This window comes from Acomys minous (assembly GCF_964271855.1).
Source record: "Acomys minous genome assembly, chromosome: 6".
Classification (NCBI taxonomy): domain Eukaryota; kingdom Metazoa; phylum Chordata; class Mammalia; order Rodentia; family Muridae; genus Acomys; species Acomys minous.
The window spans coordinates 59,202,858-59,229,380 of record NC_140487.1 but is presented as its reverse complement, the minus strand read 5'-3'; the positions used below and the strand labels follow the sequence as shown (position 1 = coordinate 59,229,380).

At 42.2% G+C, this 26,523-nt stretch overlaps 1 protein-coding gene across 9 annotated transcripts; it reads right to left on the bottom strand.

Moving 5' to 3' along the window:
- Nucleotides 1-7,233: 7,233 nt before the first annotated feature.
- Nucleotides 7,234-26,096, bottom strand: TRA2A (transformer 2 alpha homolog). Of its 9 annotated transcripts, none has more exons than XM_084784514.1 (9): nucleotides 25,870-26,096; nucleotides 25,489-25,569; nucleotides 16,598-16,731; nucleotides 15,486-15,645; nucleotides 12,840-13,028; nucleotides 10,787-10,902; nucleotides 9,016-9,141; nucleotides 8,094-8,158; nucleotides 7,234-7,962 (listed from the first exon to the last, which is right to left on the bottom strand). In XM_084784514.1, the coding sequence occupies exons 1-9, from the start codon at nucleotides 25,903-25,905 to the stop codon at nucleotides 7,952-7,954; spliced, it is 918 nt and encodes a 305-aa protein (XP_084640640.1). In that variant the 5' UTR covers nucleotides 25,906-26,096; the 3' UTR covers nucleotides 7,234-7,951. The 9 variants fall into 9 exon arrangements, with proteins under 9 accessions (XP_084640640.1, XP_084640637.1, XP_084640638.1 ...); XM_084784511.1 differs by having other exon boundaries at nucleotides 8,094-8,161; nucleotides 9,010-9,141; nucleotides 25,870-26,095; XM_084784512.1 differs by having other exon boundaries at nucleotides 9,010-9,141; nucleotides 25,870-26,095.
- Between the last annotated feature and the right edge of the window lie 427 nt (nucleotides 26,097-26,523).

Genomic DNA, 26,523 nt, shown 5'->3' with positions numbered 1-26,523 from the left:
GTCCTCTGTGTCCCTTTCCTTTGTTTTTAAGACAAGATCTCATTCTGCAGCTCACGGTGACCTCAAAAACCCAGCAGTCATTCAAATCCTGCCTCCCAAGTGCATGTGTGCTCTGCAATGCTCAGTGTAAGTGTGCTCTGTAACGCTAGTGCAGGTGTGCTCTGTAAGGCTGGTACAAGTGTGTTCTGCAATGCTCAGTGCAGGTGTGCGCTGCAATGCTTAGCTTTAACTCACTTTCTCATGGCACACATCTATCATCTGTCACCTAGAAGCATAGTAATTCTTGTTTTTCCAAAGGCTTAGTTAGCTTTTCCCTAGAATAGAATTTGACGTTCTTTTCCCACTAATCCAGTTGATCTTAAAATTCACAGAATTAATTCGAATGTACCAGATGTTCTAATGACAGAAGTTCTAATAATTGATGTGAAATGATTTCTGACAATGTAACCTTCATAGTAGATTGAAATAGATGTAAACCCTAGTTGTAAACATTTTATCAAAATTCACCAATTTTTTGTTTGCTTGTTTGTTTGTTTTTGTTTTTTGAGACAGGGTTTCTCTTGTAGTCCTGGCTGTCCTACACTTGCTTTGTAGACTAGGCTGGCCTTGAACTCTCCGACATACACATCCTGCCTCTGCCTCTGCCTCCCAAGTGCTGGGATTAAAGGCGTGCACCATCACGTCTGGCTCCACCAAAATATTTTTTAAAAGATCAGGGTGTGATTGCACACATCTGTATTCCCAGAGGTATTGCAAGGGAAGCAGGGATTTCCTGTGTTGCAAGAAGCCTGATAGTACCTTCTTCTCGTGTGTGTGTGTGTGTGTGTGTGTGTGTGTGTGTGTGTGTGTGTGTGTGAACACATGTGGGTCCCAGAGCTTGAACTCAGGCTTGGTGACAAGTGCTCTTACCTGCTGAGATATCTTGCTGGCTCTAAATGGTGACCTTTCTTTTTCTATTTGTGTTTGTTTTTCAAGACAAGTGTAAGGCAAAAAAAAATCCTTTCCTACAAGTTGTTTTTGGTCACAGTGTTTCATCACACTAGAACACCACCTCTCCGTCTCCAAGCAGTAATTTTAAAGTTTTTAGTTCACTTTACTTTTCATTTTATGTTTTATGAGTGTTTTGCCTGCATGTATGTTGGGCACTGTGTGCATGGCTTGCCTACGCAGGCCAGAAGGCGGCCCTGGATTCCCTGGGATTGAAGTCACAAAAGATTATGCAGCACAGTGTGGGTGGTGGGAACCAAACCCAGGCGCTCGGCAGCAGCCTCCGTCGTTCTTAACCACCCGACCTTCTCTCCAGGCCCACGCAAGGTGTCTTTAAAGAGGTGATAGGAGGACATTTAGTATTCATTACTACCCAGAATAAAAAACTCAAGCCTGAAATTCCAGCTTGTTGGAAGGCTGATGCAGAAGGATTACAATTTAGCAAGATTCTGTCTCAAAATAGAAAATAGAAAAGGTATGGGCTTGTAGAACACTTGCCCAGCACTTGCAAACCCTAGGCTCAATTCCTGAAACCATTTCACTTATTTATTTATTATTTATTTATTCATTTTGGTTTTTGGTTTTTGAAGGTAGGCCAGGCTGTTCTGGATCTCAGAGATCAACCTGCCTCTGCCTCCCAAATTCATGGATTAAAGGTGTGCACCACCACCACCAGCAGCTCCATTTTTTCTTTCTTCTTCTTCTTCTTCTTCTTCTTCTTCTTCTTCTTCTTCTTCTTCTTCTTCTTCTTCTTTTTTTTTGTTTTGTTTTTTTGAGATAAGGTTTCTCTCTGTAGCCTTGACTGTTCTGGACTGACTTTGTGGGCCAGGCTGGCCTCGAACTCACAGAAAGCTGCCTGTCTCTGCCTCCCAGAGTGCTGGGATTAAAGGCATGAGCCACTGTGCTTGGCTCCAGCTCCCTTTTTAAAAAATTATTTAAATTTTACATTATTTTATAATAATTTTAAAATTTTGTATTTATTTTTGAAATTATATCATTTCCCCTTTTTTCTCCCTCCAAAACCTCCCATGCACCTCATTACTCTCTCAAAATTGTGATTTTTCATTCATATACACATATACACACACATATACATACCTGATACATGTATGTGTATATATACCTAGCTCAGTCTGTGTAGTGTTACCTGCATGTATAGGATCTTAGGGCTGACTACTTGGCATTGAAGAACCAGTTGGGGGGCCCTTCCCTGGGGAAGACCATGTCTCCCAGTCCCACCACTGCCGAGTTGCCCATAGTTCATTGCGGAGGGCTGAGGCTCTATGGGCTTGGTCCTGTCCAGGCAATCGTGCCTATTGGCATTATCCATGTTCAGGTCTTGTTTAAGAGCCATATTGATGAGACTTTGTGGGTGTACCATCTCCGACGTTTCTAGATGATGCAATCTCTCAGCAAACTTTGTTCCTGTGGCTGATAGAATCCTTCCCACTCCTCGTTCCACAATGAGCCCTGAGCCTTGGGTTCAGGAACTATGCTGTAAATGTAGCAGGTGTGACTTGACACCACGTGATCTTGTTCTCTTCATTTTGATCTGTTGCGGTTCTACGTAATGGTCTCCATCTGCATCTTTTAGAACAATGCTTTATATATAAGTACTTAAAATATAGTTTAGAATTATGCTGCTTTAGTAAAGTCATGGTTGTAGGCTCTCCTCCATGATTTCACTAGTGGGTAAATGTAAAGAGAATGTCTTGTGTGTTGTATGGATGCATTGTCTGTCAATTTAAAGACCTATGACCTATAGGAAAGGGTAGACTAGAAGGTGGGACATCTGGCAGGCAGAAAGGATTCTGGGATGGAGCAAGGTGTGGGAGATTTACCCCAGATGTGAGGACAGATGCATGGTACCTGAGCAGAAGTAACCAGCCATGTAGCCAAATGTAGATTAGTATAAAAGGATTAGTTTAAGTTATGAACCAGTCAGAGAAGAGCCTAGCTATATGGCCTAGGGATTTGTAAATGTATTTTGAGTCTCATGAGTCATTATTCTGGGAGCTCAGGGACAGGAAGAAAAACACACACCCTATTACAAGTGATTGGTTAGGCCTCTAATACCAAGCATGGTTTCCCTATCGAGTGGGCCTTAAGACCAAGTATAGAGCTGTAGATTGTTGCCGAGGTATGTGTACCACTACTGCATTCTTAGAATTATCATGCCGTCCTGGTTGTTGTTGTGGTCCATGGGCATCACAACTCCCTTGGAAGCGTCCATGGTGCCTTCTGGTACTATGAAAAGTAAATTCTCATGGAGGAGGCTTTCAGGTCAGATCCAGCTTAGGTCCTCTATGTCTTGGGTCGAAAGTGCATGGTGTCTTCAGCAATAGGGATGATCTTTTCACCTCCAGGGGCAACACAGAGCAACAGCAATAGCCTACAATGTTTGGGGAGTTCATTGGGCAACCCTGACCAACAACTCCAAAGACAGTATTTCATGCCTGGTGTTGGGGTAATAAGTAGTCTATGGCTCTTGGGGAGTACTGATAGCCTAGGAGAGAAAATTCATTTAAACTACATATGTAGTGATGGCCTTGTGCACTGTGCATTTAGATGCTCATTTCTGTGCCCTGAGATCTGGCTGCAGTTCAGACATGGGCTTTGTCATTTCTATGAAGAATCTCCTGGCTCAATGTTGTGTAAAATTTGTTCTCCATTATCTCTGATTGGTTAATAAAGAAGCTGATCATCCAATAGCTGGGCAGAGGAGTCAAAGGGTGTCAGTAGAGACCAGAGAAGACAGGAAGGTTGAGGAGAAGGAGGCCATGAGGAGGAAGTCACCATCAGAGTGTTGCCACGAGGACAAAGACCAGGAGAGACCAGGGCCAGACTAGATGGCAAGCAACAGGGCGCATGGCTGTGAAATAGTTCAGACCAGCATAGACGGGATAGAATAGATGAGTATCTGCCCAGTTACGTGCTTTGAAGCATATTAGTAAGTTTAATAGGCCTCCATGTCATCATTTGGGAGAACAGGCACAGAAAAAAAAAATACTTTAACATAAGTGTATATGATGTATATGTATAGAAAGACATTATATGTAATTTTAGGTGATATATAATGATTCTTTGATTTTCAGGTATTTTTTTTTACCAATTCTCTCCTTCTGTATTTATCCCACATCCCTAACTAAAACATACTGAATGATTACTAATATTTAATAGTTATTATTTTAGTGAAATCAGCAGTTACTCCTTAACTAGCTTTATACCCAAATAATCAGAGACCAGGATCGATTTAATCAGCCTATAAAACAATACTGCACAACAATTACTCCATCCTAAACCTCCATGCTAGTAAAGTTTCCTCCCATTCAGATTTTTTACTTTATCCTAGGCCTGGTGCAATTCTCCTGATGGTTCCTGGTCTCTCCCTGTGGCTCCAGCCTCACCTTCCTCCTCTTTCTCCTCCCTTCACTGGTTTAGGATGCCCCACCCTGTTCTGTTAGTGCTCAGCATTGGCTAGTTTACTTTTATTGACAACACAGAGAACAAATGGTGACATGTTTACACAAACTTGAAACTGGAGATACTTAGAATAAACATCACAACATAATGTCCAGATTGATCCAGAGAATGGGGTAGAGAAATTAGCATTTGAATGAACAAGAGTAAACTGTACAGTCCACAAAAAATTACGCCAACAAAAACATTCTATTTCCCCCACTGTCCCCGACAGATCACGTGTACCCTGCTATTCACCTGATTGTTCCTCACTCTTGTGGTCCCTTTTAACTGATTTCTGCAGTTACTCCTGGTTATATACTCAAACCTTGGAGCTAGGTGCTGCTACAGATGAAGAGAACATGTGAAGTGTCTTTCTGGGTCTGGGTTATCTCACTCAGTGTCATCCTCCTGGTTCCATTCATCTATCTGGCTAGACCCTGGTGAAGACGCCTGAAATTTAAACAAAAAATCATGAAAGAAACACTGGGCATGGTGGAACATGCTAACTCTCTGGAAGGCAGAGGCAGGTGGATCTCTATGATCAATAAACACCGACCCTGCTTACTGAGCTCTACCATTTATATACCCTCAAGTTCCCACAATTCAAAACATCACACAATTGCAGCTAGCTCCCAAAACCATGCCTCTGCTAGAGCTGAAGGCAAACCATAGGTGCTGCAGAGCAGCACCATATCCTCACACCGGGGTTTAAAAAGAAAAAAATTCTTTTATGGGCCGGGCTTGGAGGTGCATGCCTTTATACCCAGCACTCAGGAGACAGAGGCAGATGGATCTCTGTTGAGTTCGAGGCCAGCCTGGTCTACAATGAGTCCAGGACAGTCAAGGCTACACAGAGAAACTCTGTCTTGAAAAATAAAGATTTATGAACACATTACTCTGCCTGCAGGCCAGAAGAATCACCAGATCTTATAGATGGCTGTATGCCACCATGTGACTGCTAGGAATTGAACTCAGCACCTTTGGAGAAGTAGTCAGTGCTCTTAACCTCTGAGCTCTCTCCAGCCCAATACTTGTTTTCTAAAGAAACCAAAATTTCAGAATTCTCACTACAGGCAAGTACACCAAACCCTGGTTTGTGTTGGAAAGTGTGAATTTGGCAAAGACTATAATGTTTGTAGCAGTAGGTCTTCTTAGCAACGGAAATGGAAGATTTAGGCATATGAAGCAAAGAATGTTTTAAGTTTTCTTCTTCATTTTGAGATTTGAAGTTTAAGTTATGGCATTTTGGAAACAGCATTTAAAGGTGGTGGGCGAAACTCAGTAGTAGGCGGCTTATTACCATGCGCAAAGCATTAGTTTCAATCTTCAGAAACAAAGACCCATAAACTTTTGAGAAACCAGAGTATTAACCATTTTGGATGTTTCTCATACTCTCGTAGTCCTGGAATCCCTTTGTAGACCAGATCAGCATACCCACTATTATTTTGAGTGTCCCCTCTCCCCCCAGACAGGGTTTCTCTCTGTGTCACTCTGGCTGTCCTGGAATGCAGAGATCTGCCTGCCTTTGCCTCCTGACCGCTGGGATTAAAGGTATGCACCACCTCACCCAGCTGAGATGTTTTCTTTGCTGACAGGGTTTGTGTAGCCCTGGCTGTCCTGGAACTTGCTCTGTAGACCAGACTGGTCTCAAACTCGAGACCTCCCTTCCTCTGCTGGGATTAAAGGTGGGCACCACTGCAGCCCAGATTTCCCCAACTGTTTTTGAATTGTTTTAAACTTTATTAGAGGCAGGATCTCACTATCCAGCCCTGGCTGGCTTGAGTCTATGTAGAGCAAGCTGGTCTTAAACTCAGCAATGTATGCCTCCCAAATGCTAGGGTTAATTGCATGGCAGCCTTAAGGAGCCCATGTTGGTCTCAAACTCCTGATCCTCCTGCCTTTAGCTCCCAAGAGCTGGGATTAGTCATACACGACCACAAATTTACAGAGACTTTGCTGACTTGTTCCCCATGGCTCACTCAGTTTGCTTTCTTTCTCAGGACAAGGATTTCTCTTTACAGCAATGACTCTACTTAATAAAAATATCTTCTACTGGAAGAGTATTTTAACTAATTTAAAAAAAATGTTTGTGTGCCTGAGTGCTTTGTCTGTGCACCACTTGCATGCCTAGTGCAATGGAGCTCCTTGGACTGGAGTTAGAGATGCTCTGAGTTGCAGAGTTGGTGCTGGGAGTCCCGCCTGGGGCGCTCATGAAAGTAATAAGCACTCCTATGGTGAGCTAGCTCTAGTCCTCAGCACAATTTAAAAGGTGGATTAACAAAAGCCCAGTGTGGTGGCTCACACTTGTAAGCACAGAACTCAGGGAGGCAGACAAGTGGATCTGAGTTCGAGGCCAGCCTGGTCTACAAAGCAAGCCCAGGGCACCCAAGGCTACATAGCCTTGTCAGGGGTGGGGGGAAGGATCAGACCCCATGATCCTTGTTTCGTGTACAAAAAAGAAAAACAAGGGTCCCAAACATCAAATGTCCAGCACTGGCTCACAACTGTTAACAGTTCCAAGGAGTAAGATACCATCTAGCCAGGCATGGTGGTGCACACCTGAATTCCAGCACTTTGAGAGGCAGAGGCAGTTGGACCTCTGTGAGTTCAAGGCCAGCCTAGGCCAGCCAGAGCTCTCAGCTCTCTCATCTTCTAGTCTCCAAGGCAGGCATCACACATACACATGGCACAGATACACATGTAGGCAAAACACTCATGCACAAAAAACAAAAACAGCTTTCAATTCAGTTGTATTTTCCACTGTTCTCAAATAAAGAGACAATCCCATTTTCAAATTAACTTTTATTTGAAATTACTCTTCCCCACATGTATTTTAGGATTCTATACTATACAATAACCCACGTAACCAACGACCCCATACCAAAATTCCTAACAGCAAGTTATACAATTGTTCTAGGTAATAAATAAATGTTGTCCTTCAGTGATTAAGGGAATACTTAACTTTCCGTAAATTTAACATAAAAATCACTTTAAGTTTATAAGGTTTAACATGTAACTTCAAATACAACATGTCTTAAATTATAAGCTTTTAATTTCTAAAAGGTGACTTAATTTTTAGGTTCAAAGTTACAGTCTTCAAAAGAAATATCCCATATTTTCTCCTACAGCTTCAAACTTTCTACATTCAACTCTTTGACTGTTCCATGCCACTGCAGACAAACCTGACATGACTGATCTACTTAAAGCCTTATCTTCCCTCAAAGATATGTCTACTACAATGTCCATCACAACAGCTTTCAAAAGACCGTAATCTTTAGTAAAGGCAACGAACACAAGGCATAACACCGTGCTCCTTTTCCCTCAGTCATTAACTACTCAAATGACAATGACACCTGAAGAGTATAACAAAGGGCAGGAAACATCAACACAACTGGCCACGCATAGATTAAATAAACCAGGAATTTTTTCCCCTCTAGGAAGCATTGGAAATCCAAAAGGAAAAAGGAAAAAAGTACAGTCCTTGGGCACAATCACTCCATTATCAATAGCGTCCTGAAAGAGAACAAAAATAATTTTAATTATCATCTGACTTGCTAATATTTTTCTAACTACTAACAGCCACCACATACCCAAGTTTCCCCAAAACCAATGGTGTCAATGCTACAAAAGCAAATTTTACGTACTTGGGCTATAGGAACGAGATCTTGACCGTGACCTGTAGCGGCTATAGTAAGGAGATGGCGACCTTCTTCTGTAAGAAATGGGAGCTAAATTAGTACAACATATGATCACTTTACAGAATCAGGGTTTTTAAAGGGGGTGGGGGGAGTATGTGTGGAGGGAAAGCTGGGCGTGGTGGCACACGTCTTTAATCCCAGCACTTCGGGAGGTAGAGGCAGGTGGATCTCTGAGTTTGAGACCAGCCTGGTCTACAAAGTGAGTCCAGGACAGCTAAGGCCACACAGAGAGACCCTATCTTGAAAAACCAAACCAAAAGACCCTAGCCATTATAGTACCACAGACCACCTTTAATCCCAGTTCTTGAAAGTCTCCAAAAAAGAAATAAATAAAAAATTAAAAATAAATTAATTAAAAATAAATAAACAAAACAAAACAACAAAAAAAAAAAACCCCACACACAAAAAAACAAAAAACAAAACTACCCACATATTGTCAAGCAGTGCTGAGGACTGCGCCTAGGGCCTCACATATAATGCAGAAGCATTGTGCCGCTGAGTGACACTCTCAGCCCTTAAAATTTACTCCAAATCAAAAGTTGGGCTCAAATGATCCTATTTTTGCCTCTCAAACTGGGACTGCTCAGTTACTATATATACCCAGCTCCAACATCCAGTTTTGTTTTGTTTTTTTGAGACAGGATTTCTCTTGTAGTCCTGGCTGTCTTAGACTCACTTTGTAGACCAGGCTGGCCTGGAACTCACAGCGATCCACCTGCCTCTGCCTCCCGAGTGCTGGGATTAAAGGCGTGCGCCACCACGCCTGGCCAACATCCAGTTTTTATTTATACATATTTAACATGAAAGTGCTAACTAATGCTACTTCCTGGCAAAGTAGAGGTGCCTCACATGAAAACGTTACCTGTACCGGTAATCATAGTCTTCGTATCTGTCATAGCCTCGGTCATAGCCTCTGTCATAGTAGGAGTCTCGCCGTCTACCACCTCCTCCTCCACCGCCACCGCCGCCTCCACCACCACCTCCACCACCGCTACTACAGAAAAAAAAGCAAAGGTTATTATGAAGGATCATTTAGTACAAACTGGCAGGAAAAGAGAGATAAGAAGGAACCTCCCATGCAAGGCAAATACCCTCATATTTCTGCTGATTCCATAGACACTGAGTTCAATTCCCAGCAACCACATGGTGACCTAATGTCCTCTTCTGGCCTGTAGGTGTACATGTAGGCAGAATACTGTATATGTAATAAATCTTTTTTTAAAAAATGCTTGGATACTATTCTAAGAATCAGTTCATTTCCCAGCATCCGCTTAGGGAGGCTCCCAACTGCCTGCCACTCCAGCTCCAGGGGAGCTGACACCACCTTTAGGCCTCCAAGGGCACTCAATGTACTCAGGTACTCCGCCCGCACACATTAAAAACAAACAAAACCCCAGCACTTCAAAGATAGAAGAGAATCTCTGTGACTCTGTGGCCAGCTTATCTAAAAAAGGCAAAGGATAGGCAAGGCTCTGTAGAGAGACACTTAAAAAAAAGAAAGAAAGAAAGAAAGGAGGAGGAGGAGACAATATGGAAGTAGAAATTATACCTAAGAATAGCTGAAAGGTAATTAACAGCAAATGTCAGGGCTGGAGAGATGGCTCATTGGCCGGGAACACCAGTTAGGAGCATTGAATTTTCCTTCAGAGGATCCAGGTTCAATCCCCAGCAACCACATGGCAGCTCACAACTGTCTAACTCCAAGATATCCTCACCCAGACAAACATGCAGGCAAAACACCAATGTATATAAAACAAAAAGCTTTAAAAAAAAAAAAAAAAAAAAGAGGAGCAGAGGCTGGAAAGATGGGTCAGTGGATAACGGTACTTGCTGCTAGGTCTGGAGAGAAACCATCTCCTGCAAGCAATATACATGCCCTGTCCTTAAATAAGGGTTTAAAGAAAAGAACAAGTGTGGGTATGTGTATGTTTAGTTAAGTCCTGACGCCACTAAATCCATGTCAGGATCTAATGCATGCATCTTTGGAGGGGAATCTAAATTTGAGCCCCTCTTCTTGGTGTGTTCTCAACAAGAAACACTGTTTCAAGTCCACTTTCCTGCAGGCCTTTTACTCCCTAAGCCACAGCTCCCTTGATGAAAGCCTACATCTACCCCTCTTCCCACCATTTTTCTGTGTAACAGTAATCCTGGCTGGCTCAACACTCCAGAGACCAGCCTGCCTCTGCATACTTGGCACTCTTCACTCAAAACAAAACAGAAATAATTACGTTTTTGTTCAATTGAAAACCATGGTATTTTAAAATGGTGCATCAATATATTATATAGAGGCACCCCTCCTCCAGAGAGTTTTATCAAGACAGAATATCACACTGTAGCCAGGCCAGCTTCAAAAGTAGTGGCAATTCTCCTTTGAGAGCCTACTGAAGGACAGCATCACAGAGGCACGCCATCATGGCCTCCGATACTTATGTGCTCGTAACTGATGAGCCATGTCTCAGTCCCCTCAAGGGAACATACACTGACAGAAGTGAGGAGGGTGTAGCTAGGTTTTCAGTTTTCCGGTCAAATCTGACACATTTCTACACTTCTGGAGTGTAACTTACTCTTAGGCAAGTTGGAAATTGCTAACGTTAAACATACTAAGCGAACAGTCTGCCCCTATAAAACCAAAATCTTACTGAGTCGGTCTGCCCATGTAGATGCCTGGGGTGGGGGTGTGGGCTCTCTTGGTGATAGAGTAATCCACACGAATTCTCCTGCCATCCAGCTCCATCCCATTTGCTCTTTCCATGGCCTATAGAAGAAAAAGAAAGTATTCCATAAGTCATTAATCTTGAAGTCATTTTTAGTTAACATTAAGTATGAAGCATTTACAATTCAGTAAAGTCCACCTTGAAAACAGAAAAGAGCAGAGTAATGCAGCTTCTATAAAGATCATCAGCATCCTCAGAGCTCAGTATTGCCCAGACATAAGTAACAAACATCTCAGATATTCAGAAGAGTGGGCTAAGCTATAAGATATGAAATTTTATTTTTAATTCCTACTATTCATCTTCCGACTAGGAATCAGTCTGCCACACTGAATGGTTTGGGAGTTACAGCAGTCCTCTCTTCCGCCTGCCTCAGAGCGCTGCGACCACAGGCACGCACTGCCCTATCTACCTCTATTCTTGTTGGTAGTTCAATGTTTGTTAATAAAACTAAGTAGCCAAGAAGGGGCGAGCTTAAAGGATGCAAACAATTCTAACTTGTACCCTTTGTTGAAAATGAACACCTCTAAGCCAACAGTGCCTCCTAGTGATCACCACGTGTAAAGGACCATAACCTGCCTACACTTCAGCTTCTCACTTTTTAAAAATGCAATGACAGTTTAACTATTTCAGTAAATGAACAAAATTGCGAAGTATTTTAGTTGTTTTATGCCATAAAGAAGATAGCTGAAAGAATAAAGCTAAAACAAATGAGTTTTACATGGGAAAAAGGTGTCTTGAGACAAGCTCAAGATGTTAATGCTGCTCACCCTTAACTAAGAGCCCCTAGGCAGGGGTGGACAGTAATGCCTGCAGTGAAAACAGGTTAACTTTCCTTTCTTCTATTTTGTCCCCATTCTGCCAATCTACCTGCCTACCCTTAATCTACTTCTGCTTGATTTCCCAAGCGGTGGGATTATAGTCACACACCATCAAACCTGGCTTACAGCCTAACTGAAACAGGAATAAGGCGTACACCAATAAGCTCAGCACTCAAGAGATGGATACAGATGTGATTTCAGGGACAGCCAGGGCTATATAGTGAGACCATGACAGAAAGAAAGAAGAAAAGAAAGAAGCAAGCCAAGGCCACAGAGACACTGTCTTAAAAAAGCAAACATAAAAAACCACCCCCCAAGAAAGCAACAGGAATAAGCAAGCCACAAATTATGTCCATTAGGTAAAGCAAACTACAAATTATGATCACATAATTCTTAACTTCTGCCCCATTAAAATTTGAGCTTATTGCTGGATATGGTGGTGCACACCTTTAATCCAAGCACTTGGGAGGCAGAGGCAGGAGATTGCTGTGAGTTCAAGGCTGGAGGCCAGCCTGGTCTACAAAGGACAGTTAGGGCTTTGAGTTACAGAGAAAACCTGCCTTGAAAAACCTAAACAGAAAAAAGAAAGAAAAAAGCGCCCCCAAATATGTGGGCTTATTGATTCTAAGCTCTGGGGTCATCCAGTACATTACAGGATGCATTCAAGTGTTCTTTCAACCTCAGCAGCTTTCAGCACCCATGCCATCGGCAACTATGCTTGGTATCAGTTTTTAATTATGAATGGTATCAAGTCATGTTTGAATTATAGGACAGAATGACAAATGTATTTTTAAAAATGAGCCAGTTCTTTATTTATACATGAGGAATTAGACATAAAATTAGATAGTTGATTTAAACATTAATATATGCTTATTCAAAAAAGAACACTTACACACCAGTTTAACTCCTATCACTCAGTTCATACGGTTTCAATCAGCATGTAATTATACCAGAAAGCAAAGCTAAAAGACAAAACTAACTTTTAACTGCAACACTGTGAGCTGAGTTCTAACTGGCCACAGAACCAGAAGGCATGCTTACAGAAATGTTGACTTCTATTAGTAATGTTATTACTAATAAAAATTACACAGTGGTAGAAATGTTACATTATCATGCATACAAAAAATTCTTTCAAATGAAGAACTTTAAACCAGACTTACCTCCTTAGAGTCATCTATCCTCTCAAAATAAACAAAGGCAAATCCACGTGACCTCCCAGTTCGCTGATCATAAACGACATTGACACCACTCAACGGTCCATATCGAGAAAATACTTCACGAAGATCTCTCTCTGTTGTGTACAAACTGAGGCCAAACACTCCCAGGCAAGTATTGGGATCTGGATTTGCCTGTTGAGTAAAAGTAGAATTAAAATTAAAACTCAATATAGACATAGAGACCTTTTTTGGAATATACTTTATAGCTACTGCTGTACAAAATCATTACCTCTCTCTAGTCCAGCACAGCAATTTCTTTTAAAGTAGCTACATTCCCAGCCCTCTATTTTCATTCTTTAAAAGCTAAAGAGACGGCTCAATTGTTGAGGGAGTACACTTTGTGTGCTTTCTACGGGCTACAGGAGAGGAAAGAAAGAAAGTAGTGACATCCAGCAGGCACAAAGAATTCTGCGAGCACAGAGCCAACCAGCCACAGGCAGAATGTAGATTAGTATAAACGGGTTATACGTTATGGGCTAGTCAAAAAGAGCCAGCTGGATAGCCTAAATATGTAAATATATTTTGAGTCTTGTGAGTTGTCATTCTGGGAGCTTGGGGCTGGAAGGAAAAACCACGCACTACAATATTCCATGGTTAAGGGTACTGGTTGCTCTTGCAGAGGACCCCATTTCAGTTCCCAGTACCCACATGGTGGCTTACGACTACTTTCAGGGGATCAAACACCTTCTGACCTACACGTGCACACGCACCCACCCACCAGAACTTAAAAACCACTCTCCTCCATATATCTGTCGGTGTCTCCATGTCCACAGAGGCCAGGTGGGAGTGAAAGGTCCCAATTGTATGGCAAAGCAGTTAAGTCGTCTTAACCACAGAGCCTTATCTCCAGCCACCATTTTCATTCTGTAGCAGATATTTTTTGAATGAATGTCTCCTGAATCCAGATTTAAGATTAAACACCGACACACAGTCTACCGTGGTTGTCAGTATTACTGGTATTATGTAGGAGAAGCAAAGTAGATAAGAACTCTAGAGGAAAGCTGAGCTTTTAATCCCAGCACTCAAGAGGCAGAGGCAGGTGGATTGCTATGAGTTCGAGACCAGCCTTGTCTACAAAGGGAGTCCAGGACAGCCAAGGCTAACAAAGACCCTGTCTTGACCCCCTCAAAAACAAAACAAACAAAAACCCAAAACCACCTATAGAGTAAAGCAACCTGGTTGAACCTAAGCCCTGCCATATATTTTTTTATAACACTTATTTCACACACATATACACACACTGAAACATATGGAGGTCAGGCCAATTTTTCTCCAATGTAGGTTGTTCTAGGTTTAAACTCAGATCAGTCTTAGCAGCCAAGCAACCCTAATGCACTTACTGAGCTATCAGGTGGCCCCTCTGCCAACTACTTAACCAAACCAAAACACTTTAGTGTCTCACATCCAAATAACCTGCCACCTAGAGAGACTAAGAGTATTACATGCATTTAGTGAAAGTTTAAGTTATTACATAGAAATTTTTGTTATTTTCTGATTTCTTCCTGTAATAAAACGAATGAGAAAGAAACAACCCAAGGTGAGTTTATCACAATCAGTTAATGATTTTCATTTTAATTGGTGAATATATTTCTCCCCAAATTTGGCCTTTTTAAACACATAGAAAAGAGGCTGGGTTCAACTGTGCACGCTTGAAATCCTGGCGCTTGTTACACAGCCAGCATAGCCAATAGGTAAGCTCCAGGCTCAATGAGGCTATTTCAAAATGTAAGGTGAATACAACCTCTGGTCTGCTCGTGCGCGCACGCAAACACTCATGTACAAAACTGCTTTAAAGCAAAGATTCAAGGGGCTGGAGAGATGGTTAAGCCGTCATGTCACTCTAGCAGAGGATCAGAGTTCATTTCCTAGTACCATGTTAGGAGGCTCACAAACGACTGTTCATTATAATCCAGGGGAACCAACGCCCCTTCTGGCTTCTTTGGGAAATGCACTCGTTCGGACTTGCTGCCCTAGTCACATAGCACTTGAGAGGAGGGAACAAAAGGATTGCTGAGTTTGAAGCCAGCCAGCCAGCCAGCCAGCCATACGGACAAGGCAAAAACCTGTTACACAAAGTCAAGAAAATGTACTTCATTTGTAGTAGTTTAGGCAATTATGAAATGGCAGTAGCACATCCTTTATTAGCAAATGCACAACATAAAATGCTTAACTTCTTCTTTTCTTTCCTTTTTTTTAGATAGGGCTTCCTCTGTGGCCCTGGCTGGCCTGGGACTGAAGAGATCCGCCTGCCTTTGCTTCCTGAGTACTGGGATTAAAAGCAAGTAAAACCATCACAGCTAAAACATTTTTCCTTTTCTTTTTGGTTTTTCGAAACAGGGTTTCTCTGTGTAGCCCTGGCTTTTCTGGACTCACTTTGTAGACCAGGCTGGCCTTGAATTCAGAGATCCACCTGCCTCTGCCTCCCAGAGTGCTGAGATTAACCGAGTGTGCCACCACGCTCAGCTAAAATACACAGACACCCACACCCACAGTTTCTGCAGTACCATTTTCCTTTCATAAAAGTGAGGTACTATGCCATGCAGAGAAAACCAATTCTCCATTACACTTACACAAGTCATCTACACATACCCTGCTGCCAGTATGTCTTCTGCGATTAGACATCGGAGAGTGACTCCGGCTTCTTCGCCGCCGATACTCTGGTGTATAGGACCTACTTCGAGATCGTCTCCTATGGGAATGGGACCTGGATCGCGTGTATCGTCTATGAGAATGCCTCCTCGACCTTGACCTTTGAGAGAATAAACTTGGGTAAGATGCTGGATCACAGGGCTGCATGGATAGCTCAGCAATTAAGAGCATTTGTTGCTCTCTGAGAGGACTCAGGTTTGGCTTAGGGTGGTTTCTAACCATCCATTAACTCTAGTTCCAGGGGGTGAGCCACTCTTCTAGTCTGAGGGCACCACATGCATGCGGTACACACACAGAGACATAAAACCGACAGTAATAATTAAAAACAAAACCAAAAACTAAATAATCCTTAAAACGTATTAGATCAAGCTGGGCGTGGCGGCTAGGGCTAGATAGTGAGCGCCTGCCTAAGATGAAAAGCAAGAGGGAAAGAGATGGAGACGCATTCAGAAAGAGCAGCACAGTAAATCTGCTATGCCTATAGAGGAACCAATGAAGAGCACAGGGTACTGAAGTAACCTTTTCTTTTTCCAGACAGGGTTTCTCTGTGTAGCCTTGACTGTTCTGGACTCGCTTTGTAGACCAGGCTGGTCTTGAACTCAGAGATCCGCCTGCCTCTGCCTCCCAAGTGCCCCAGCGTGCACCACTACCACCCACACCTTTTCTTAATACTAATTTTAGCCCAATCTATCTCCTTACAGCAATGAGGTTTTGGCTTGTGCAGAAGGCAAGCTCTGCTTTGCAGAGTCAGGGGGACTATAGATGTATTTATTTACTTATTTTCCAATGTGTGCTACACTGTATTTGTGTGGGTAGAGGTGAGAGGGCAACTGTAGCAGTCAGTTCACCATCTGGCTTCCAAAGATTAAAATCAGGCATGGTGGCAGGTGCCTTGCTCAATGGACAGCAGCTAACAGATACACCAAGAAAGGTGTCTAGATTCTGCGGTGCGAGCCTATCTATTGTGAGCCTTCTATGAGAAATACAGCTAAGAGGAGACCCAGCAAATCCCTTCTGCTGTGAAGAAAGCAGTTTACACATTTTAAACTTACCTGGATTTTGATCTTGATCGAGAATGGGACTCAGAGTGTTTGGAAACCCTTGATGGACTACGAGATCCTGACCTGCTCTCTGATTTTACTCGAGCAGGAGTTCCCGTTGGAGATTTTGATTGAGAGCGAGACTCCTAACAAAGAAGACAGTATTACAAATGGCACTGGTCACGTAGATGCCTAACACCTAACATTTAAAGTACCGTAATTATTTATATTGATTGCTCCTGAAAAACAAACGGTTAGGCAGCACCCTCCAGAAAAAAAATTTCAGCTCATTAATATCCCATTGTTAATATTGCTAACTGTCCTCAATAATTCCCTACTTGAACCAGATCACCAATTTTCTATTAACTAAGTAATCATGCAAATTCATCTACAACTTGATCATACAGACACTGGAACATAAACCATACATTTACTTAACCTAGGACCCATTCATTCTTCCAGATTCTTTTAATTCTACTTCACTCTTGCTTTCTACTTCTCTTCATTCTTCATTGAGCTTTTCATTTTTCATACTTCGTGCATTCTTCCCCAATTCAAACAATTCAAAATAGCCTTAAAAAAATATTCAAGTGCTTCTATCTGACCAATCTTCTGTTCAATTTTTTCCCCCATTCAATTTTAATTTTCTGATCTTTAATACTTTTCATTAGCCTTCTTTTATCTTGATTTATCTTCCACATTCTTGGAAAAAACTCTTCAATTTCTTCACGAACATTAACCTTAATGGAAAAAGAACATTTAGTATATTTAAGCACGTGGGGATTATAAAACTCTGCTGGAGTTCAGAATGTTATCTACCAAATGGAAAGGCCAGCAGGTAAAGTGCAAATAACTAGTTTATTTAAAAATAAATTTTTAAAAAAACCCAAAATTTTATAGTATTTAAAAATGCTCAAAAGTGTAGTCTAACAGAATCTACTAAATTCCTCTAAGTTTTTAACCATACTCTTTACCCTCCTCCCCTTTCATGTTCCATACTAGTGCCTAATTTTAATATAAATATGTAATTCAAACATAAACTACAATTCCCCCCATCTAAATATTCATTTTCCACTATTTTATAGGCTGAAGGCTCTTACTGATCTTAGAATTAACTTTCAATAAGCAGCATTAAGAAATTCAGGTACCACTGAAGCAAAGCATCTCGGGCCAAAATAGCTGTACACAAAACCTGAACTCGTGTGACAGCACACATGCTGAGATCTAAGACATAAACAAATTAGTGTGATTACACCCTCTCCCAATGTTGACCACTATCTTCAGTTGTTCTGATCAACCAGAAAGATGTGTTTTGAAGCCAAGCATATAAAAACTAAAGGGAAAGAGCACAAAGTTCCTAACAGTCCTGACTTTGGCTTGTAAATTCCTGAAATATATGCTTTAAAACTCAGGATGGACTGTAGTCAGAGAATTCCTCCTGCCTCTTGTACCACTTAAAATACCAGAATACAAATCAAAGAACGTGTATTGTGACAATTGTCCTTGTCACTGCTTTTGCATCTATCTGTGCACATTTGCACTCCTTATAGGGCTATCTCATCTCTTGAAGAGAAAGACTCTCCGTCATGGCAAACTGATCTCTGAAAAACTTCTCTCTAAAAACTTACAAAAACAAAAACAAACAAAAAACCCTAAAACTAAAACAAAAAAACTTATAGCTGACTAAAGAGCATGGTAACTTGATTGATAGGAGACCCACACAACCAAAACAGAAGAAATCAAAATTTGGTTTCTTCAGCCACTTAAGACTTGGTTATTAACACAAAAAACTGGCCCAATGTTATTAAAGTATATATCCCATTTCCATTTATGCAGCAAGGTCCCACATCTCCTACTTCTATCTTCCCAAGTATACACAGGCATGCATACTAAAACTAGGATTTATGCAGTGCTGGGATTGAACCCAGGGCTAGCTAGATACACACTGTAGCAACTGAGCTATATCCATGGCCCCTTTCCTTGAAGTTTAATATCAGAAGATTTACAAGAGCCCAAGCATTATTTACCTGGCCAGTGACAACCTTTCCATTTAGTTGCCCAGTGTTAAAGCTTTCCTCTTAGACTCTTACATTTCTAGACAGATGCCTGGAGTGACATATTCACTACTTGTAGAAAGAAAAAATTATTAATCTTGCTTATAACTGAAATTTCAAGGGCTGGTTCAAAATGTGAACCCAGAGGAATCTTTTCCTTCTGGCTGTCCTTTCTATACAACAGACCTAGCGTACCACTCATTTATGTACGTGCTGTGGACAGGTAGTTACAGCAGAGCTTATGCATGCACCACAGCCTTGGCTACACATAAATATCAGAAGGTTTTGCTGAGGTACTATAAACTTAGTTTTATCATGATTTAAAAAAAGAATAAAGCTGAAAATTTACTTTTAACTTAATGAACCCTCCAACATGACAAAAATTTAATGGCCTAGATATTTTTACTTTCCATACCTCTCTTCATAAACAGTTACTAAAAACAATATTTCAAAGATTACACTTGCTTTAGTTTTTGTTGTGCACATGTGGCCAAAGAACCACCTGCTGGAGTCCGTTCCTACTAAAAACTTGGGCTTGTGGAGTGGGGCAGCAAGTACCTTACCCACTAGTCCCCAAACTGGAGACTTAACACTGACACACACACCCAGTGCAAAAGCCTTATTAAACAACAACAATGACAACACACCCCCACCAGGCTGTCACAAATCTAAACTCTCATATCTTCAAGAACCTTAATAAACAACTAGTGATATGAAACAACTAGACTAGTGCTCTTAACTGTCTGCTTACATCTATAAATAACCTATGAACAAATCAGAATACGGCCCGTTGTTCCAATAGCTGGTGATACAGAAAGCAGGCCATACTAATATTTATCATTTAGAGGTATCTTATTTCTCAAATACTAAATAAATGCCACTTTCGCCAAACTACATTCGAGTGAGGCTATAGGAGTCATTTATGGAGGACAAATGCCATGATGTTTTAACCTTTGACCTATCGTTTTAAATGAAACATTTTCACCCTCTCCCACAGTTTCTCTGTGTAGCCCTGGCTGACCTCAAACTCAAGAGATCCACCTGCCACTGCCTCCAGAGTGCTGAGATTAAAAAGCGTGCATCACCAGGCCCAGCTCTATTTTCAACTTTTTAATGAACTATACTTTCTACTTTCTTTATAAAAGCACAGTTTATTGTGCCGGGCAGGCTGATTTCACACTTGTGGTAAATGAGCCTTTCCTCTTTAGTCTCCCAAGAAACAAGGATTACAAACATGTGCACTACAAGCATATGCAACTACAGCTGGCTAATTTTAAATTATAAAAAAGAAACTCATAAGCCTATTCAGATTTTGGAAACTCAAACTGCAAGGAAAAGATAAAATGCTGGAAAGAGGTAGCCATCTGTTTTGTTTCACTAGACTAACCAGCTGTTAAAAGCTGTCTTATTATTGTAGGGATGTTAAAATTCCTTAGTGTTCTGGCTACAACATTCAACAACTCATTACAACATGCTGATTGCAACAGGCAAGACTACTCATATTGACCCTTATCACAGACTATTAAAAAAAAAAAAAACTAAATAGGCTTCCATCTACCTTAGAGACTACAAACTAGAAGACCAGAGAGGCTCTTAAAGCACAACTCACTCAAACAGGTTTTGGTGTTTGTTGTAGAACATGAACAAGAACTAGGATGCTCAGCAGATGTAAACTATATAAGCTCAGTGCTTCACATTAAGGTGAAGCTAAGCAAATGCATATAAGCACCATACAATAAGCCTTTTAAATACTAAGTCAAGGCAATGCTGCCAGGTTGTAGGGACAAAATGATATGAATTCAAGTCTGTACATCACATCAACAAACCTGCTATTATTTCCCTAGTACTTTGTAAAGTGGAAATTTCTACAGGAATAAACTAGTGAATTTAAAGCATATACCAGGAAGAAAGTGCACTTGGCTGCCCAAATACCATACTTATTCTACTAACTGGTCTTTGTAGGGACACATGCTTTCTTTCTCTGGGAACAATGGATCGGTCTTTAGTAGAAGTTCCAATTTCTAACCACATTGCTATTAGGACCATCCCTGGAAACAAACTATACATTGCTCATAATTTCAAGCAATAACTTTATTTCTTTTAAGGTCATACTTGTCTGCTGCACCATGATGTCAATGTGGTCTCTACAAAAACTCATAGACAACATAAACATATGTCTATGTTCTCTCAAGTTTAGACTACATTTGAAAACTTATCATAAATGACTTAGTAACTGGTAATCTTAAACTCATAATTGTGAGGTTATCTATAAAAATTTAAATCTCATTAAAAATTTTAAATGTTGCCCATAACCCTGCCAGCCTACTGTGTTCTGATAAAACGTTAAAGCTGGTATAAAAATGTTTATAAAAGTACAAGTTTAGGGCTGGGGGCGTAACCCAGTTGTTTGAGAGTCTCTAACATGAACAAAGCTGCATCCCACACTTGGGAGTCATAGCACACGCCTATACTCTTAGCCCTTAAAATGCTTCTAGCTCAAGAACAAGTTCGGCTAAAGAACCAGTTTGAGGCCAGCCTGGCCTACACAGCTCCTCTTCCAAGGCTGTATAACTTGGATATATTGAAGGCAATAAATAAAAACTAAAGCCAACTACCAAATTCTCAACTCACACTCTTATCTTCTGGTGCCATAAAGTAGGTATAAACCACATGACAGGGCCTTGGTTTCAAGGGGGAAAGTCAATTTTCTTCTCTCAGACCTACTTACAAACACCTGACATTCACATTTCCTTTTACTGTTGGCTTTCCACCTTCCTAGTACTGAACAATCAATCTTTTCCTCAATGTGACTGTTACATTTTCCACTTCTGCCCTACTTCTGTCTTCACTTAGCACGGAGACGCGTGCCTTTAATAAAGGTCTTGGGGGTTGATGATATACCTACTGACAATAAAGTGTTTTTAATAAGCCAGGATTAAGGAAACCATTATGCTGATTATTCATGCCATTTTCCTCTGGTCAAATTAAGTTATTATAAGACAGTTCACCTAGAAAATTAAGTATATGGATAAAAGTTAGTCTAAAAAACCAAACAAACCCATCCACAGTATTTAAGTTCTGTTACAATCTCTGAGAGCTCAAGGCTCTGGGGGTTGTTGTGGGAGACAAGAAGCTAAAGCAAGTTTTCATCACTTCTCAAATAGCCATGTACTACCACTGCGCCAAGCACGTGTTGGATAAGTCTACAAAATTATAGCTATGCCTTGTGGGTAGTTATGGGCACTGATTCTTCTCAAAAATCTGCCTTTTACATTGAGCAAATTAGTATCCTTAAGAGCAGAAAATCTTAAATGTAAAAACTTGAGATTTAAGATAGCTTCCTAAGTTTGCAAATCCCTTGCTCAACTGAAGGCAGGGGGATAGGGTGAAGAAAGAGCAGGACACACAACTGGCTTGATTTCATTCTTTCTACACTCCTCTGGCTATTCTGAACGTCGCTATGTGGACCAGACCTGCTCTACCTCTTGAGTGCTAGAATGAATGGCATGGACTGCCACAACCCAGGCTTTAAAAAAGATGTTATGTCTGTGTTAGTGTGTGTGAGTGCCTGCACCGGCCAGAAAAGGATGTTGGATTCCTTGAAGCTGAAGTGAGCCGGCTGTCAACTACCAACTCAGGCTCTCTGGAGAAACAGCAGCTCAGGCCCTTCTCTCACTTCCACTCTACCCAACCCCCTTAAGCAAAGTAATCTAGGGAAGTGTTTTAAATTAAGTTCACAACACAACTTTAAAATAAAAAATGCTGTGTGTTACATGAATTTATGTGTACCACTTCCATCCCAGGACTACAGAGGGCATTGGATCCGTTGGAAACTGAAATTAAATTGCCTGTGGACTACTTGATTCAGGTGCTAGGAAGAACTGAACCTTTCTAAGTTCAGCTGTGCCACTTCTCCAATCCTCATAAAAATCTTAAGCCCCACATGAAATCTATTTGAAAAACAAGCCAGTAAATCAATTCCAGAGGGAAGGAAACCCCTCCCCCCACTTATTTAGTTTTTGTAGATAAACAGGGTTTCTCTGTAGCCTTGGCTGTCCTGGAACTCACCCTGTACACTGGTCTCCAACTCAGAGACCTGCCTGCTTCTTTCTTCCAGATTAAAGGCTTTTTTAAAAAAAATGTGTGGGTGTCTTTACCTGCATGTATTTCTGTGTACTATATGGATGCCATACCCAGGTGCCAGAAGATTGTATCTAAAGCCCCGGGAACACGTTACATATGACTGTGAGCTGCCATGTGAGTGCTGGGTACTGAACCTGGGTCCTCTGCAAGAGGAGTCAGTGCTCTGAACCTCTGAGCCATCTCTCCAGCACTGCCAGTCCTGCTGTGTATCCTCAGCTGACTTCAAACTAGTGGTTATCCTCTGGACATCACCTCCTGAGTTGTGGGATTATAAACATGGATATGTCTTGACATGTGTTAAGATATTAATACACACATACACCTTTGTGTATGTTTGTATCCCCAAATACCAGTGAAGAAAGGCCAGGTAACTTGCTCTATAACCCTCCATATTTCAATGTTTGAGATAGGGCAGGTTTCTCACTGAACCCAAAGGTCATGTATTGGTAACTTCCTAAGAACTTAAATTGGAGGCACGCTTTGCCAAGCCTGGCTTTTTACACAGGTGCCAGGGCTCAGAACTTGGGTTCATAGGCTTGTATAGCAAGCATTTTCCCCACTGAGCACATAGAAGCAACTCTTAATTCCAATTAGTACAGGTAGTTGGCTTCATTTTTTTTTTTAAACTTTCATCAACCAATCATTCTATAGCAAAAAGATGTCATACTAAGACTTTTAAAAATTCAGGCCGGGTGTAGTGGTGCACGCCTTTAATCCCAGCACTCAGGAGGCAGAGGCAAGTGGATCACTGAGTTGGAGGCCAGCCAAGGCTACACAGAAACCCTGTCTGGAAAAAAACAAAAACTCCTCCCCAAAACCTAAACCTCAAACAAAATACTAGACTAATAACCCTTTCCTAACTACCATGTAAATAACTTCAACAAACACATCATCTGAAAATTTAGGATGCTACCCTCAGACATCTTTTGAGGCAACAAAAAAGGGTGTAGCAGTAGTATTATAGAAATTTCTTAATTGCTCATTTATAGTCAACGGTCGGATCCCCTCCAATCCAAACCACTGTATTTAAATGTCGAGCTGCTTTTAGGAAAAGGAGCGGTAGAGCACTTGCCTAGCATGGAAAAGACCTGGACTTCACTCCAGAGAGCTCAGACACAAAACCAAGGCGAATCTTTGGGAAAGCCTCTAGCATTCCAATTCTTTATGTAATTACAAATATGTACAATTACAATTTAAGAACTCACACAAAACCCAAAAATCTGTTGCACCTTTCGAGCTGTAATTAACCCTGAAAAGTCTACGGGTACCATTGTAAAACAAAGAAAAAAATTTTGTTACTACAAATGGCAGAAGAGGGTGAACTAGGGAAAAAAATCTCTTGTTAACTGTTTTGATAATTAAATTCTAACTGAAAAGTAAAAGGGAATCTTAAATATTTTTGGTTGGTAAGGTGGTTACTTATCTAAGGTGACAACTTAGAAGAGCCAGAGCAACTAAAGTAACACTGGTGCAAACCCCACAAACCAATCCCTGCACTTAAAAAAAAGATAAAAACGTCTTTTCCTAATTTCCTAAATTTTTAATCTCATGATCCTCAAAAGTTGTTAGGACAACAAAACAATCCTAAACCAGTAAGTAGGTTCATCTATATTCAGCCTGCAAATTTTATTCAAATAATCCATCAAAGCTAAACGTAGTTTTGATTCTATCCTGGTGCATTAAAAAAACAAAACAAAACCCCCACCCTTCCTTTCCAAGACCAAAAACCTAACTGACCGGTCCTATGAATTGACTGATTAAATCTTGAGCTTCCAAAAGGGATACATTCTCTCCTTCCAGCAACCCCCTCCCCCACTAGAATAAATACCAACACAACGGCCAGAGCACGCGTGCCATGGGACTTTTGTTTCCCTTTTATTTTTCTCCATGGTTTCACCAGGACTCACTTCCATCAATTCCCACTACTAGGGTTAACTTCGGAAACAAAGCTCAAAAACCAGTAAGAAATGTCCTTAACACAATCAAGCTGAGGATAACGCATTCTTTGTGCTGTTTATAGTCTTAAGACCTCAAATAATGCAAACCTCGGGCCAATGCCTGGGATGGGGGATGAGGGGATGCGTGAGAGAAGAAACGGAGAGTGCCTGTAAATTTCGGGTACTCTTTTGAGCTAACACCGATCTTGAAAAAGTGAGCCATGAAACTCTTATTCAGTTACGTAAGGCTAAAGTAAGACGTCTTGACAGTTTAACCATAAAAACCCGTAAAGGCGTTTTCAAGTGAAAGGTCACAGGAAAGCATTATTAGTTGAGACTTCAAGAAGCCAACATCCAGCAGATACAACAGGCGTTACTGCCACTGCCACGTCCATTTAGAAGTGAAAGGAAAAGAGGGCATTAAGGGGAAAGGCTCTTGCGTAGTTTTCCCTTCACAGCTCTCGTCTTAAGAACTCCTAGGGGCTCGCTGCGGTCCTCGACTAACCACTGCACTGGGGCTCGTCCCACCTCCAACCTCAAGGCTTGTTTTTTTTTTTTTTTTCCGCCTTTATAGACGCAACGCCGCCGGTTCCGACGGGGACGCGGCCGCTCACTGCAACAACAGAGAGCCTAGGAGACACAGGCCCCAGCGGATCCCCCGCCCGGACAGCAGACCCGAGACCCCGCTGCGATGGCCGGAGGGGGTCCAGGGTCCGGGGTGGGGGTGGGGGGTGAGGTGGCCAGAGATGCCGCTGCGGGAAGCACCTACCACTATCCGGCCGGAGGGAGCGCCCCGCCGCCTCCTGCCCCACCGCGCCGGGGACCCGCACCTCGGAGCAGAGATGGGAAGCTGAGGGGAAAGGGAGCGACAGGAGAGGATAGGAGCAGGCCAGGGTACCAAGTCAGCCGCCAGAAAAACGAGCGCTGCGGGCTAGTGGGGGCATCTGGGCAGCCGGGGGTGTGCGTTGTGTGTTGGGGGGGGGGAGACCCCGAAGCCATCTTGGGACCTGAGGACGCGCTCGCGGTGGCCCTCAAGGCTGCTTCCCGCGGGCCCCGCAATCTCGCCCGACCGACCGACCGACCGCGCTGCTCCCCGAGCCCCGGAGCATCGGGCCGCCGCCGAAGACGGCTCCCGCGGCTTTGTACTCACTCTGCCCTCGAAGTTGTTCTCCTCTACATCACTCATGTCGGCCAGGCGCTCCCGAGAACTAAAGTAAAAGAGATAAGTCTCGGCTCGAGGGCCGACGGCCTAGTCGCCCCGCTGTCTGGACTGCGGGGAGGAGGAAGGCGACGGCTACAACGACCGGTGCGCTCCGCTCCCACTAGCTCGCACGCTCCGGCAAAATGGCGCCGGCGCCGCCAGAAACCTCCTGGTAGTCCCGGCGCCCGACGTCAGGGGGCGGGGCTGAGTGACGTCAGTCGCCCCGCCTCCCCGCCCCGGGAGGCTTTGTGTCCTCCGGGCGGAGCGCGGGAGATTGGCTGGTTTCAAGATTCAGGTTCCTTGGCTTCGGGACTGTTTATCCTCTGTTTGCTGGCTTTGAAGGCGTGTCTCACCGCCTGGCTTTGCCTGTGGTTTTTCTTGGTTTTGTTTTTGTTCTTTCTGGGTGTTAGAGCTCAGGTCTTGCTTGCATGGCAAAAAAAAACCAAAGCCAAAACAAACAGAAAAACACTTTACCAGCTGAGCTTTCCTTAGCCCCAATATTTGTCCTTTTAAACGTTTAAATAACAGTAAATGTACGGATAGGGTTATACTGAGAAGCTGCTCTTCCTTGCTTCCAGCCCCGTTCCTAGTCTACTTATTATC